The sequence below is a fragment of the Numenius arquata genome, chromosome 5 (genome assembly GCF_964106895.1).
Source record: "Numenius arquata chromosome 5, bNumArq3.hap1.1, whole genome shotgun sequence".
Taxonomy (NCBI): domain Eukaryota; kingdom Metazoa; phylum Chordata; class Aves; order Charadriiformes; family Scolopacidae; genus Numenius; species Numenius arquata.
Window position 1 is genome coordinate 22,220,101 of NC_133580.1, and position 13,632 is coordinate 22,233,732.

The window sequence follows — 13,632 nt, forward strand, 5'->3', positions numbered from 1 at the left end:
TAGAGCTGGGGAGTTGCTGCGGGAGCAAGGAGCCCTGCGGAGAACTGGCTGCTGCCATTCGTCCCAGCCCTGTAGGGGACAGAGTTGCTTTCGCAGGGGCAGGGAACAGGTTGGCAGAACGGCCAGCAGCCGGCCAGGCTGCCATGGTTTACCGGAGCGCTGTGCCCAACGGCAAGCAGGACACTCGTCTGTCCCAGTGTGTGCACAGCCCTCCCTGGGACTACGTGGTGGAACAGTAGTGCCTGTCCCAGCACAGTCAAGCCGAGCCTGATGGCAGCGGTCCCAGCACCAGTCACCCTGGCACCAGTACTGACTCAGCCGGTACTGCCCAGCACCAGTTGTCCTGGCACTTTACTGCCCAGGCACCAGCTTGTCCCAGTACAGGCTGGCCCAGCCCCAGCGCAGGTTCCTCCAGCCCCTGCTGCAGGTGGCTGGGGAAAGAGCTGGTCCTGGTTTCTGGCCTTGGTCACAAGCAAAGTGCTTCTTCCTCTGCTGCAGAAGCAGCACCGCCGCCTCCCCCACCTGTGGCTGGGTACCTGGTGGGGGTGAAGCCAGTTCCTTCCTCCGGCACCCTCCTCCTCCTCACCGGAGCCCCTTAAAAACTTCCCCTCTTTTCCTATTGAGCATGTAACGCTGCGGGAGTTGCTCATCTGAGTATGAGAAGAGGATACAGTCAAGCTGAACAGGAGAGGTCCAGCCCCAGTGACCAGCTGCTGGCCCCGGACCCCGCCGTGGCTGGGAATGTTGGGTTTCCCCGAGCTCCTCAGGACTGTGGTCAGTCAGGCCCTGCTGTCCTGCCTTCAGAGCAGCCGTGGAAGTTTGGATCCCCTTCCCACCATCTGGCAGAAATAAAGCACACATCCATGTCAAACATAATATATTTATAGCAAAAATAGGCTTTTTCTGTAGCTTCCATACACAAGGTTTTCTCCCCGTGCATTTACGCAGTAAACAGGTCGACTGAAGCAGCGTGCGCTGGGCTGACTCGATGGCTGCCCTTGCTTCAGGCGCCCACTTCTCACAAGCAGCCCTGATCCCCTTTTGTGGCTGCTCTCCGGAGCCTGTGCTGGGTCCCTTGTCCCTCCCCAGCTGGGGGGGGTGGAACGGTGGGGAGCAGGCAGAGGGCAAGGCTAGTCCACGGGCTGCCTCTGTTCACATGGGGACAGCCCAAGGTCTAGGAGAAGCTTCCCATAGCTCACTTGTGTTCTCCACCATGGTGTTAAGCAGCAAGTGACCGGGCACAGGACCTCGGCCCCTCTCATGGTGGCAAGAAAATACGAGCCACGTTAACGTAGGAAGCCTCCCTTGTTCCTCCTGCCCTGCCGCTGACGGGAGGCAGAGGAAGGGCTTTGGGGCAAGCTCCCTGAGGACTGCTCACAGTCCCCTGCAGAAACCAACCTTGAGCCTGAACGCCGTCAACCTTCTCACCCTGCTGTCAGAGACGGCAGAGCACCATGGCACCCTACAGCAAAAGCTTCACAGTTTGATGTTCACCTGGGTCACCACTTGTCTGTCCTGGGGGGTTTGGCACATAGACCTACAGGGCAGGACGCGTAGGCAGCCAGCGCATCCCCGTCCTGTCCCAGGCTGGGGAAGGGCTCTCGCTGGGAGCCAGTGCTTCTCCCTGCCCGCCCACACAACTCGGGACATTGCAATGCAGCCACCAGCTGCCTCACTGTCCCCAGGCGAGATGCATCACCCCATCAAGGCCAGGCACCCAAGGGTGGCTTGGAAGCAGGGCGGCCATTGCAGCGCGGGGAAGGAAGCCAGCTCTGCCCTCCCTGTGGTGGCCGAGGATCCCACAGCAGCCGGGTGAGGAGCTTCTGCTCATGGGGGAGCGTCCCTCGAAACTGGCCCCAGTCCCCTCCCGCCTCCCTCTCCCCTTCTCTTTGGCAGTCCTCCTTGGACGTGTTCAAGTCTCCAGCATCACACCGACACCTCAGCAGCACGGACTTGCCTCACAGTTTGGTAATTGCACGTAACGGGGCCACTCAGCGAGCCCCACAAGGGGGGGGAAAAAAAAAAAAAATATGGAACGAGACAGTCAAGTAAACTAAATGGAGTGATCCCTCGCCGTCCGTCCCAGCACAACGGGTCAGGCAGGAGTTCAGGGAGGGAGGATGCTGGCCGGCCCTGCCGCAGCGCAGCTCCCCGCCGTCTAGGAGATCATGTACTGGGTGATGGCCTGCAAGGCGTACAGCAGCTCTGCCTGCATGCGGGCTTCCAGGATGAGCAGGTTCACGTGGACCTAAGAGGGAAGCGAGAGAGGGTCAGGCAGCTCTCCAGGCTTTGGGATGGGACAAAAAAATGCCACCAATTTTGCTAGCACAGGCAACTGCCCTTTCCCACCATGCAAAGCCCAACTCCTTACAAACAGCCAGTTTCCATTCCCCCCGCCCCCTCACCTGCCTGGCAACCTGACTGGTTTAGTGGCCCAAAGGTTTCCCATACACCCCTGAAGCACCCCAGCCTGCAGCCCCTGCCCGCTCCCGGCCCCACCGCAGCCGGTCAGAGCCAGGGGCCGGCTGTCCCACCTTTTCACTGTGCTTGAACTGCTTCCAGAACCTGTCAAACATTTCTGAGTTTGTCTTCTCTGGGTAGCAGGTTACAGTTTTAATGTAAACTTTGAGCATTCGCTCCAGGAGCTGATTCACTTCTGCGTAGTCGTAGTCATCGTACCTGCAGGGAGCAGAGGGGCGAGTCACGGCCAGCACCGTGTCCCTACGGAGCACCTCGCCTGTGGTACGGCACAGCACAGCCGTTTACGGCAGGCGGACACATGGCAGCGGCCACCAGGCACTGAAGCCCTGTCCTCAAAGCGCCCTGCCCTGCCCTGTCCACAGAAGCCGAGCATCTCTTCCCTGCCTGGTCCAACATCCAGGCAGGTGATTCACCTCCACCTCTTTTCCAAGCCCATCTGCAAGACAGCCTGAGTGCTCGACCCTCCTCCCACCTGGGTCAGCTTGGTTTTCTCCCCTGGACCATGAAGTTGGTTTCCCTACCTAATGCCAAACATGCAGTGGATGTAGTTCCAGATGCCCCGCTTGAAGACGGAGGGTTCGCAGCCCTGCCGCTTGGCCATGGCACTGCTTTGCAGACCATCCACCATCCGAAACTTCTCATCCAGGAGATGCCCAATGTCAGAGTAGAGCCGGTTGACCAGCGAAAAGCCATGATCTTCCCAGGAGTAATCCTGTTGAGCACAGCAAGACGCTTTTCAACTGCGGAAAGGAGCCCAGGACATGTTCCCAGGAAGAAGGGCTGGAGACTTCAGGATGCAGCAGAATTCAATAGGTTTGCTCTGGGGGTGGCTCTGCCACAGACCACAACATCCCTCATCAGGCAGCTTTTTAATGCTTTTGACCCTTGCCTCCGTGAGGGCGATGTGAAAAAAAAAATCAGCAGCCCTTGGAGACAGAAGTCACTGGTCACCTCCCTCTCCCCAAGCCCAGGGGGGCAGGTCCCCTCTCGGAGCTGAGCTTCCCCGCTCGGGCATCTCACAAAAGCAGCTGTGCCAGATGGGGGCTGCGTGGACACCCCCGCCACTGCCCGCTCACCAGCAGGAGCGGAGAGGAGAGGTGACAGCCCGGGCTGCTGCCCACCGAGAGAGCAGGAACCTCACCTGGACTCTGAATACCTGCGTCTGATCCTCGTCACGCCGGGCAAAGTCCTGGTATCCAAAGTCAGGGTCCTGCATGTAGCATGCAAGGTTGGTGGCGCCGGTGACTTCCCCGTCGGTGTCTGCGGGAGGGGAGAGCCCTGCAGAGGGGTCAGAGCGGTGCTCAGCTGCCCCCTTCCCAGGTGCAGCAGGCGTCAAAAGCCAGGGCCTTGCTGCACCTCAACCCCAGCACCCAAGGAGCCCCTCTCCAAACCGTACATCACGGAAAATATAAGTATAGACACGGGGGAGCAACACCTAGGTGTGCCACACAAACTCCCATCCTGCACGCCCACCTCTGCCCCCTGCCCCTCACCTTCCTCTCGGTCCTGCTGCAGCAGCCTCATCTCCTCCCTGCCCTCCGTCTCCACGTGGATCCGCTGCATGCGCTCCCGCAGGGAATCCAGCTCCATGCAGGAGTCCAGGGACTGCACAGACACAGGGGGTGAGGGCAGCGGTCCCAGCCATGCTCCCCATCCCCCCCGTGGGTCCCCCCCCCCACTTCAGGTGCTCACCCGCTTGCGGTTGATGCGCAGCAGCTCCTGGCTGCAGCCGTTGCCGGCAGTGGCTTCGCAGAAGCACTGGTTCCCGGGTGACAAGGGCTTCAGCGAGGCTCGTCCCCCCAGCCCCTCGTCCTGCTCACAGCCACAGCCGAAGACAAAGCTGGTGAGCGCGTGGCAGTGCGCCAGGAGGACAACGGCGTGCACCAGCTCCGCCAGCGACCAGCTCCACTCGCTGATTTTCAGCAGCTTCTGCAGGACACAGACAGACCAGCGATGCGATGCGGGGCAGGGTGACAGCACCCTCTGGGGATGCTGCTGTCCCCACCGCTACCCTCATCCCTGGCTGACAGCCCTCCGCCCCCAATACCTCGATGTGCTCCTTGGTGATGAGCCACGGCCGGTGTGCCAGGATCTTGTTGATCTCGTTGAGGTTGCGGAGTTTGGGAGGGATGAAGTCGAGGCCGCGCAGCCACTGGGGATCGCCCCCCGCCCGCAGGAACTGCAGCACGTGCAGGTTCACCAGGTACCGGCACTGGTGCCGGGCGGCCGCCTGCAAGAGCGGCACGTCAGCATCCCTGCGCCTGGGACCCCTCACCCACCCCTTGCCCAACCTCCGGGACACCATGACTTTGGCCTCCGCAGAGAAGCTGGTGGCACGGCCCGTCAGGTGGAGGGAGAGCGGGGAGCCTGCTAAGGCACAGCAGAGCCCCCGTCCCCCCGCAGCGGCTCCCAGCGGGGCTCACCATGATGGCGATGTAGTGCCGGCAGTCGAAGGGCAGCGGGCCATCCATGTGCAGCAGGTAGTGCTGCATCTTGAGGAAGCTGTCCAGGTACTGTGGGTGGTAGCCCATCTGCTGGGTCACCGCCTCCAGCCGCCCCCGGCTCGCCAGCACCTTCACGAAGAGGAACTGGGGGCGCTCAGGGTCGCTGCCGGACATCTTCACTACCTGCGGGGAACGCGCTCAGCTTAGCTCTCCCCGCAGCAGCACCCACCGCAGCACCCAGCCCAGCCCAGCCCAGCCCGGGCTCTGTGCGGGGCTGGGATCCCCTCTCCCGCTGGGTGCTCCCAGAGGGATTGCATCAGGTCCGAAGCCACTGCAGAGGGCTCTGGCTCAGGCTGGGGAGCTGGGCAGAGGGGGGGTAACTGCTCAGGGAGGACGGGCTGCAAGAAACACCGCTTGGTCTCTGCCTGGGAGAGGGCATTGCAGGGTGAGCGGAAGCAAAGGGCAAACCGGGAGTGATGGTTCCTTGCAGCCTTAGAGGCAAATGCAAGGCCGGAGCAGGAGAAACATGAGAGATGATACCCGGCACTGGGATGGGGAGAGCTCTGGAGCCAGCTGAGCTGCACTTAGGCTCCCACCCCAGCAAGCCAAGGGACAAGGACTGTCCTGGCACCCGCCACACGGTCAGGAGCACACGGAGGGGCCCAGAGGTCTCCCGCAGCGTGGAGCAGGTCCCGCAGCACAGGGGTGCCTGGCACCGCTGGCACCAGGCGAAAACACAGGCGGGCAGCTTGTCGCGGGGAGTCCATGAATCCCCAGCAGCGCCTGCCCCAGCCCCGAGCTGGTGCCCAGCCCTGAGCTGTGGTGGGAGCGGAGCACGGGGACGGGCAGAAGGCACCCAGGCAGCAGCTGCGCCCCAGGGAACGGCCCCGGTGCCACCACCCACCCGACAGTGACAGCGGGGTCTGTATCCACAGCCCCCCCATCCCACCCCGACGCAGGGCACAGTGGGCGCTCACCCCCATCACACGGAGTCGGGGCTGCCGCTGGCACGCGGGGAGCCCAGCAGCACCCTGGGGTGCAGGGAGCGCACCTCCCCTCCCAGGCTCCAACACAAACCTCCCGTGGGAGCCACTGGCCCCACTGTCATCCTCCTCCTGCCCATCACCCGAAGGCTGGTGACCAGGGCACAGCCACAAGAGTGGCACAGCAGCAAACCAGCCCATGCTCCACCACGATCCTGGATTGGCACTGCCGGCCAGGACACACGCACGGCCTTCGGAGACCCCGACCGGGATGCCCGGTGCCCTGTGCCCCTCGCCCTGCCAGTCAGAGGGTTACGCCAGGCCTCAATTCTGCAGCAGCTTGGCGTGCCACCATGAGGTGACCCAGAAGCACCGGTGGGGACAGCAAAGCTGTGGGGCACAGAGCAGAGCACCCGGGGCTGTTTCCTACCCTCCTGCACCTCTGATGAACACGCCATCGCTCAGGCGCCAAGAGATTTACTTGATGCCATTTGGAGCTTCCTCTTTGCTTTTGGCCATAGGGATTAAAAAATAAAAAGCCAACCCCAAATTAAAACGGGGAGGGATGAAGAGGGCTCCTCTGTTTCACCGGAGAAGGTGCAAACCAGAAGTGACCTGTGAAAGTCCCACACAAAGTCCCTCTGCTCAGGGGAATGAACTGCCCTGCGGACACCCATGGGGCTACAGCCACTGGTCTCCTTCTGGTGGGCAGAGCTGGAGGAGCCGGGGGCCCTTCTGCTCCCCAGGGTAAGGTGGTCCCCAGCGAGGAGCTGTGTGCCCAGTCCGCAGCTCAGCCTCTGGGGCCACCAGCTCTCCTGGCTCTGCCTGTCCAGGTGATGATGGAGGGAGCGACCAGGCAGACATGGCCAGCAAAGGGAGGGTGAAGGAAGGTGCAGGGCATCCCCCACCTCAGCCCCGCTTCCCCGTGGGCTCTCCTGCCTGCTCCCCACCACACCAGCCCGGGGTCTCCCCCCGCCGGCACCACCAGCCACGTCCCCCTGGCCTCGCCCCCCAGCCTCTTGCACTGCCCCTGGTGCCACCTTCCTCACCCTCCCCGGCCATCACCCTCCTCCCCTGCACCCACTCGAAGCCCTGGGCGGTGGGGACACCGCCTCCCTCCCCGGGGGGGGCTTCCTTGTGTCCAAGCCCCCCAGCGGGCACCCCGACGCCCTACCCACCGCCAACCTCACCCCCTCTCTGCCCGGGCAGGTGCTGGCCGGCCAGCCAATCGCCAGGCAGCAGTTTGCATGTAAAGCAGGCAGGAGGATGGAGAAGCCCGGCCGGTCCTGCGACCGGGAGCAAGCCCAGGCTGTTGCGGGAGAGGAGCCGGGGGACTCTGTCTCGCCCCCCGGCCGGCCGGGCAAGACTCCGCGGTGTGATCCCCCAAAACCCCGGGGCTCCGTTCCTCCGCGGGGAGAGACGGCGGCTCCGCCGGGACCGGTGGCTCCGCCGGTGATGCTCGCTGGAGACGGGGACGGGGACGCGGCGAGCACCTCTCGGCCAGCCCCCAGCCCCGGTTCTCGAAGGGACCGATACGTGCTAGTGCCCGCGGCAGGGGTCTCCGCGGCGGTGCCGGGCCCGGTAACCGGGGCCCCATTGTGCAGGAGGCAGCGGCGGCAGCGCCCCCGGTGCGCGGCGCGGGCAGTGCAGGCGGAGAGAGAAAAACAAGTTTGATTGGCAGTGATGGAGGCACGGCGCCTCCCGCATCCCGCACAAAGGGGACGGGGACGGCGCCGTTGCACCGGCATCGGTACCGGTACCGGCACCAGCACCGGCACCGGCTCCGGCACCGGGTCGCCGGCCAGCGCACCGGGAGAGCGCGGCCCCGCGCACCGCCGGCGGGCGGCGGGAATGCCCTGGCCAGCCGGTGCCGCAGCCTGGCCGGGCCGGCGGCGGCGAGCAGGGCCGAACCCGGTGCTCCAGTACAGTCTCCGGTGGCGGCGGGGCGGGTCCTACCTGCCCCGGCAGCCGCTGGCACCGGCTTCCTCGGGGGTGCTCCACGCTCTGGGGACACACGATCATGGTGAGCCCGTGCACTGCGGTGCCGGTGCCCGGTGCCGGTCCTGCCCGCCCTGTCCCGTCCGGTCCCGCCGGCGCCGAGCCGGGCACCGCGGCAGCCCGGGCGGTGGGGGGGGCGTGTCCGCCGCTCCGCCTCCGCCAATCACCGCCGCCAGAAGGCGTGTCCGCCGCTCCGCCTTCGCCAATCACCGCCTTCAGGGGGCGGAGCCGCCGGCGCCCCACGTGGACAGGGGTGGAAAGTTACCCGTCCGTCAAGCGCGGAGGCCACGCCCACCTCGGGCAGGGGGCGGGGCCGGGCCCGCCCGCCGCTGGGGGGCACTGCGGGGCGGTGGGGTGTCCCCCTGTCCCCCCGTTCTCCCGTCCCGTGTCCCCCTGTTGTCCTGTCCCTGTGTCCCCCCAGCCGAGCTCGCCGCTCCCAGAGATGGCTGCAGCCTGGGCAGTGTGCAGTGGGGATGTCCCAGCCTTTATTGAGCCCCAGCCCTGTCTCTCCCGCCAGCCCTGCTCTGGGGGTCCCCTCCATCCCCACTCTCCCTGGGCCTTGCCCTGATGCCTTCCCCTGCATGGAGGGGCATGGCGTGGGGATAGCATGGCAGGAGGGGGTGGGTATGGGGACAGCGGGGCTGGGGAGTGGAGGACAGGGAAGTGGGGCACGAGGGTGATGAGGTGTGGGGACAGTGGGGATAGGGACAAGGCAGTGGGCCACAAGGGTGATGGGCACGGGGACAGCAGGGATGGAGAGAGGGCGGTGGGGCACAAGGGTGATGGGCACGGGGACAGCAGGGATGGGGAGAGGGCAGTGGGGCACAAGGGTGATGGGCACGGGGACAGCAGGGATGGGGAGAGGGCGGTGGGGCACAGGGGTGATGGGCACGGGGACAGCAGGGATGGGGAGAGGGCGGTGGGGCACAAGGGTGATGGGCACGGGGACAGCAGGGATGGGGAGAGGGCAGTGGGGCACAAAGGGGACAGGGTGTGGGGACATGCCCCTGGATGTCAGGGCATTGCAGGCACCTTGGAGCAGTGAGGGGGGGTCAGTGAGCCCCTGGCAGTCCCAGCATGCTGCCATGTCGCAGGGGTGCGTGTGGCCATGGCGGGGAGCGGGGCCGGGGGTCCCGGAAGGAGGCAGGGTGGGAGCAGGGAGCAAGGCAAGGTGTGGGGTAGCGGGGATGTGGAGCACGCAGGGCGCGGGGTGCAGGAGTGCGTCACACTCCCAGGTAGCTGTTCTTGTAGGGGCTGTGCTCCTGGGGGGTGGCCGGAGACCCGGGTGTGACAGACGGTGGGTGGTTGCTGCCCTCCCAGAGGGGCTCGTAGCTGTCCTTGGGGGGCAGCTCGCTCACATAGCAGATGTTCTCGCTGTAGTTGGGCTTGAAGCTCTCCACAACGTCTTTGGGGACTCCGGCCCATTCCTGGGGGGAGCAGAGTGTGGTGAGAGGAGCCACCACCCGGCCCAGCCCCAGACCCGCAGGGAAGGGGGGGGAGCCCGGGGCAGGGCTGCCCGCGGCTGCCTTACCTGGAAGTTGCCGTTGTGGGTGATGAAGAGCTCATCGAAGTTCTTGCTGGGGTTGGGGATTCGGGGCATGAGGATGACCCACACCCTACGCGGGAGAGATGTGTTGGAGGGGAAGGGTCCCAGCACTGCTGTCCCCCATCAGCCCCCCAGGCTCACCTTTCCATGCGCACCAGCAGGACGACTAGGACCAGCAAGAGCAGGCAGGAGGCAACGGGGATCAAGACCGTGTGGATCCAGAACCAGTGCAGCTGCTCCTCCACCGCACCTGGAAAGAGCCAGGGTGACACAGACCCCCGGTGGCACATTGTGGGTGGCCATTGGCGCGCTCACGCTTTTCCCGGCAGGGCTCAGCTGGGACCGGAGGATGGGGAAGGAGCCGGTCCTCAAGCCCTGCCACGCTGTCACCGCAACTGGCTGGTGATCCTGTCCTGGACTGGCCACGCCGGAGCAGCCCTCCAGGGCTACAAAACCCCTGGCAAAAGTCATCAGGTCCCACTGGCGGAGGATGTTTGGCTTCCAGAGGCACAAAGGATGCAGAGGCTGCTGCCTGCATCCAAGGTGCCTGGACGGGTCTCACCCCTACAGCTGCTGCCTGGGGCCAGTGTTCTACTTGCTCGGCTACCCCTCGCCTGCCGAGCCCCACCATGCCCCAGCCCACCCCCTCCTGCCGCAGCCCCCAGGACCTACCCTTGCTGGTGGAGTTGCTGCCCCAGACCACGGGGACACTCCACTCGCTCCAGAGCTGGGTGCTGCCGCAGTAGCTGTTGATCTTGCTGCGCACGTAGAAGGTGTAGTACTTCTCATAGTCCACGCTGGGGAAGGAGAAGATGTCTCCATTCACCCGGTGCTCCTGCAGGGAGATGGGGGCCATGTGGTGAGGGCTGGCATTGCCATGCAGGAGGGTGCACAGCTTGTCCCCAGGCACTGCCGAAGGGGCTCTCACCGTCCAGCTGGTGTCCTTGTTGCTCTTATACTTGACGGAGTGCTCCAGGCAATGGGCTTTGGAGTACGGGGAGGCCCAGGTCAGCTGCAGCTGGTTGCTGCTCATGTTGCGGATGGTCAGGTTGACGGGCGCCTCTGGTTTCACTACAAGGCACAAGCGATGACCGGTTGAGTGCTGTCCCCCTGCCCCGGTGGCCCTGCCATCAGCTGGGACCTGATGGAGGAGCCCTGAGGGACCGACAGCCCCACTCCTGCCCCACAGCAGCCCCACAGAGGAGAGCAGGTGCCCCCCATCGCTCCGTACCCAGGTTCTGCAGCTCCATGCGCTCGCTGCGGACCTCCAGGGTCCTGCCGCCAAGGCTGGCATTGAGGAGGACACGGAAAGGCTGGAACTGGATGGTCTCGCTCCGGTTGAAGTGGCAGCCGATGTTGACGTCCCGGTCCTTCAGGTAGTGCTTACACTCCACCATGGGGGACCTGTTCTCGTACCTGTGCCGCAGCAGGTTAGTGGGGCTCCCTGAGACCCCCCCCCACCCCAGAACTCCTCTCCCCAGCACACCCCATCCCGCTTGCCCCAGAGACAGAGCCTCCCCCACCCTGGACTCAGGGAAAGAGGAGCAGGCTGATGCTGGGACCAGCAACGCTGGCAGGAGCCCCCCTGTGCAGGGACCCACCGCTGGACATCCCGCTGTGGGGCTGGCCGTGGGGCAGGGGCACCTACCAATAGTAGAGGAAGTAGTTGGCTGCGAGCGTCTCTCTGCTCCCCCACGTGCAGGTCATGTACTCCTCGTTGAAGAAGACACACTCCACCCCTGTGAGGGACAGACGCTGTGGGACCCCAGGGGCGCACCGGGGAGACACATCCCCGCCAGCCTTCCTCCCTGTGAGCCGAACAGAGCCGGCGACGCCAGGCCCCCTCCACCCCCTGCACACACGCTGTGCCAGTGACGCCTGGGCTACCAGCAGCCCCACATCTTCCTCCAAAGGACTGCCGGCCAAGCAGCTGTCCCTCCCACATCCATGCCACCGGCTCTTCTCGCTCCAGATGTGCTGTTCCGCCCCCATTTCCTCTATCCCCTCCCCGAAGTCACCCCGCAGCCGCTGTTTGCTGCCCCTGGCGCCGTGGGACAGGACAGAAACCCTTCCCTGCTGACCCATTTTGCTTGTCCCATGAGAAAATCGAGGATTTGTGCCCGATGTCTCCGTCTGGGCTAAACTCACCTCATCGTTACCCTTTTGGGTGCTGGCAGGTGCCCATGTGTACCCGCATCTGCGTGATGGGCGCTATGCTGGGCTGCGCTCCCCCCCGCAGCCCCTCCGCCGGGGCTGAGCCCCGGGAGACCGAGCAGCCGCTCCAGGCCCCCACGCTGCCTCCTCTGCCCCCTCCTTCCGCCCCACGGTGCCAGCCCCGCTCCTGCCCACGCAGCCGGAGGCCACATCCCAGGCTGGCTGGGGGCTGCAGGGCCACTGCAGCGGTGCCAACCCCCGCGCCGGTTCCCACGCTGCAGTCCGCTCCGGCAGCCGTGGGCACGGATTGCTGCGGGACAACCTCCTCTGACGGACCGAGGCTCCCCGCAGAGCCCTTGCAAGTGCCAAACCAGCCGCTGGTGGCCTAGAGCTGTCCTGGAGGCTCCCAGAAAATGGGATTTTTTTCCCCCTAAAAATCAGGCAACGGGACACCCGGCCCCTTCCGAGGCCCAGACCCATCAGCCAGCACCAGGGAGGGAAGGAGAAAGCCAGAGCTTTCCTGGGTTGCAGTGTAACGTGATGGAGCCAACAGGCGCTGTGCTCCGGCTGCTTCCGCATATGGAGATGGAGGGCACCTTACTGGCAGCCCAGGAAGTCCCAGGACACAGAGTTTCCCTGGAAAGCTGGTGTTGTACTGGCAGCCAGCCGAGAAGTGGGACGACGGTCGGGGCAAGGGTGCAGGCTGGAAAGAGGAGCTTCCATCCCCCATCCCCCGTCCCCTGCCTGTGCGTGGCACTGCGGATGTCACTGGGGTGGAAATGGTGCCTGGTGCCGATCCGCTGGCTGACGCAGGGCGGTAGGATCTGCGCATGACGTCCTGCCCCTGCCCCCCAACCTGGCCTGCCCCGGGGGACCCCCATGACCGGGGTCCCTCCTGCCAGCTCCCCTGGGAGCTGTGGGGCCAGTAGAGCCATGGGGCCAGGAGCCGCAGGGCCGTGAGAGTCATGGGGCCAGTGGTGTTTCAGCACCAGGATGGGAGCAATGGCACCCAACAGGGGTCCCTGGCTCACGGGGGCTCATGAGGGCTCACGGGGTCTCTGGCACATGCCCTAATGCCTTGGTGGCCCACACAGCCCCACACCTTGCCTTTCTCGTTCGCCATCCTCGGGGAGCGACATCCCCCCATGGGGCACTGCAGCCTCCCCCATCCCCCCCGGGGCCCATGGGTGTCCCCCCTTACCTGGGGAGCCGTGGGCAGTGGCAAGGCAGGGGCCCAGCCCACAGAGGAGGAGGAGGACAGGCAGGAGGAAGGCGCCAGGCACCGCCATGGCGGGGCCGGCTGTGGGGCGCGTGTGAACTGGCTTCCGCACCCGTGCCGCTTCCTGCTTCACGGCACCGCCTGCTGCCATGGGGCCCATCCCATGGGGCGCCCCACAGCGCACTCCAAATGGAACTGGGTCTCACCACGTTGGGGATGCACGGCTTGTCCCACGGGGGCTGGCCACCCTTAACTGACCAGCCCCACAGCGCACCCCCCCACCCGCCCCACCGGGACCCCGCAGTTCATGCCAGGGTGCTCCCCCGGCTTGCCCCGCCATGCCACAGGGCTCACCCCCCGACAGGGCTGCCCCCCGGGAGCACCGCCAGGGTGGGATTCCCGACCCACTGGGCTGAGTCCCTGAGAATTGGGCAGAGCTGGGAGTCACTGGGGCGGTCCCAGGGGGCAGCTATGGGGAGATGTTCACACAGGGGCTCACGGGGACAGCTGCTGGGAGCTGGGAACGGTCACGGGAGGTGGTTGTGGGGGCCAGTGATGGGGGGCAGAGGCAGGGGTTGGACGTGGGCGCAGCAATGGGGCTGCAGTCGGGGGGACAGTGGCTGTGGGGCCGCTGGGGCAGGTGTCTGGGGCGGTGAAGGTGGCGGGGGGGGGGGGTGTGGGTGGGCTGCGGGGCAGTCCTGGGGTAAGGATCGCAGACTCATAAAATAGTTTGGGTTGGAAGGGACCTTTAAAGGGCATCTGGTCCAACCCCCTGCCATGGGCAGGGACATCTTCCAGGAGACCAGG

At 65.3% G+C, this 13,632-nt stretch overlaps 2 protein-coding genes across 2 annotated transcripts; both read right to left on the bottom strand.

The window, feature by feature from the left end:
• Window positions 1-1,955: 1,955 nt before the first annotated feature.
• Window positions 1,956-7,930, bottom strand: LOC141464379 (sestrin-3-like). The gene is made up of 9 exons (XM_074147261.1): window positions 7,865-7,930; window positions 4,905-5,108; window positions 4,529-4,711; window positions 4,174-4,410; window positions 3,975-4,086; window positions 3,623-3,741; window positions 3,003-3,193; window positions 2,535-2,679; window positions 1,956-2,248 (listed from the first exon to the last, which is right to left on the bottom strand). Exons 1-9 carry the CDS (start codon window positions 7,928-7,930, stop codon window positions 2,159-2,161), a joined length of 1,347 nt encoding a protein of 448 aa, XP_074003362.1. The 3' UTR covers window positions 1,956-2,158.
• Window positions 7,931-8,364: 434 nt separating this feature from the next.
• IL2RG (interleukin 2 receptor subunit gamma) lies at window positions 8,365-12,895 on the bottom strand. Its single transcript, XM_074147995.1, has 8 exons — window positions 12,808-12,895; window positions 11,101-11,191; window positions 10,684-10,868; window positions 10,381-10,523; window positions 10,125-10,287; window positions 9,594-9,702; window positions 9,438-9,522; window positions 8,365-9,333 (listed from the first exon to the last, which is right to left on the bottom strand). Exons 1-8 carry the CDS (start codon window positions 12,893-12,895, stop codon window positions 9,130-9,132), a joined length of 1,068 nt encoding a protein of 355 aa, XP_074004096.1. The 3' UTR covers window positions 8,365-9,129.
• Window positions 12,896-13,632: the final 737 nt, after the last annotated feature.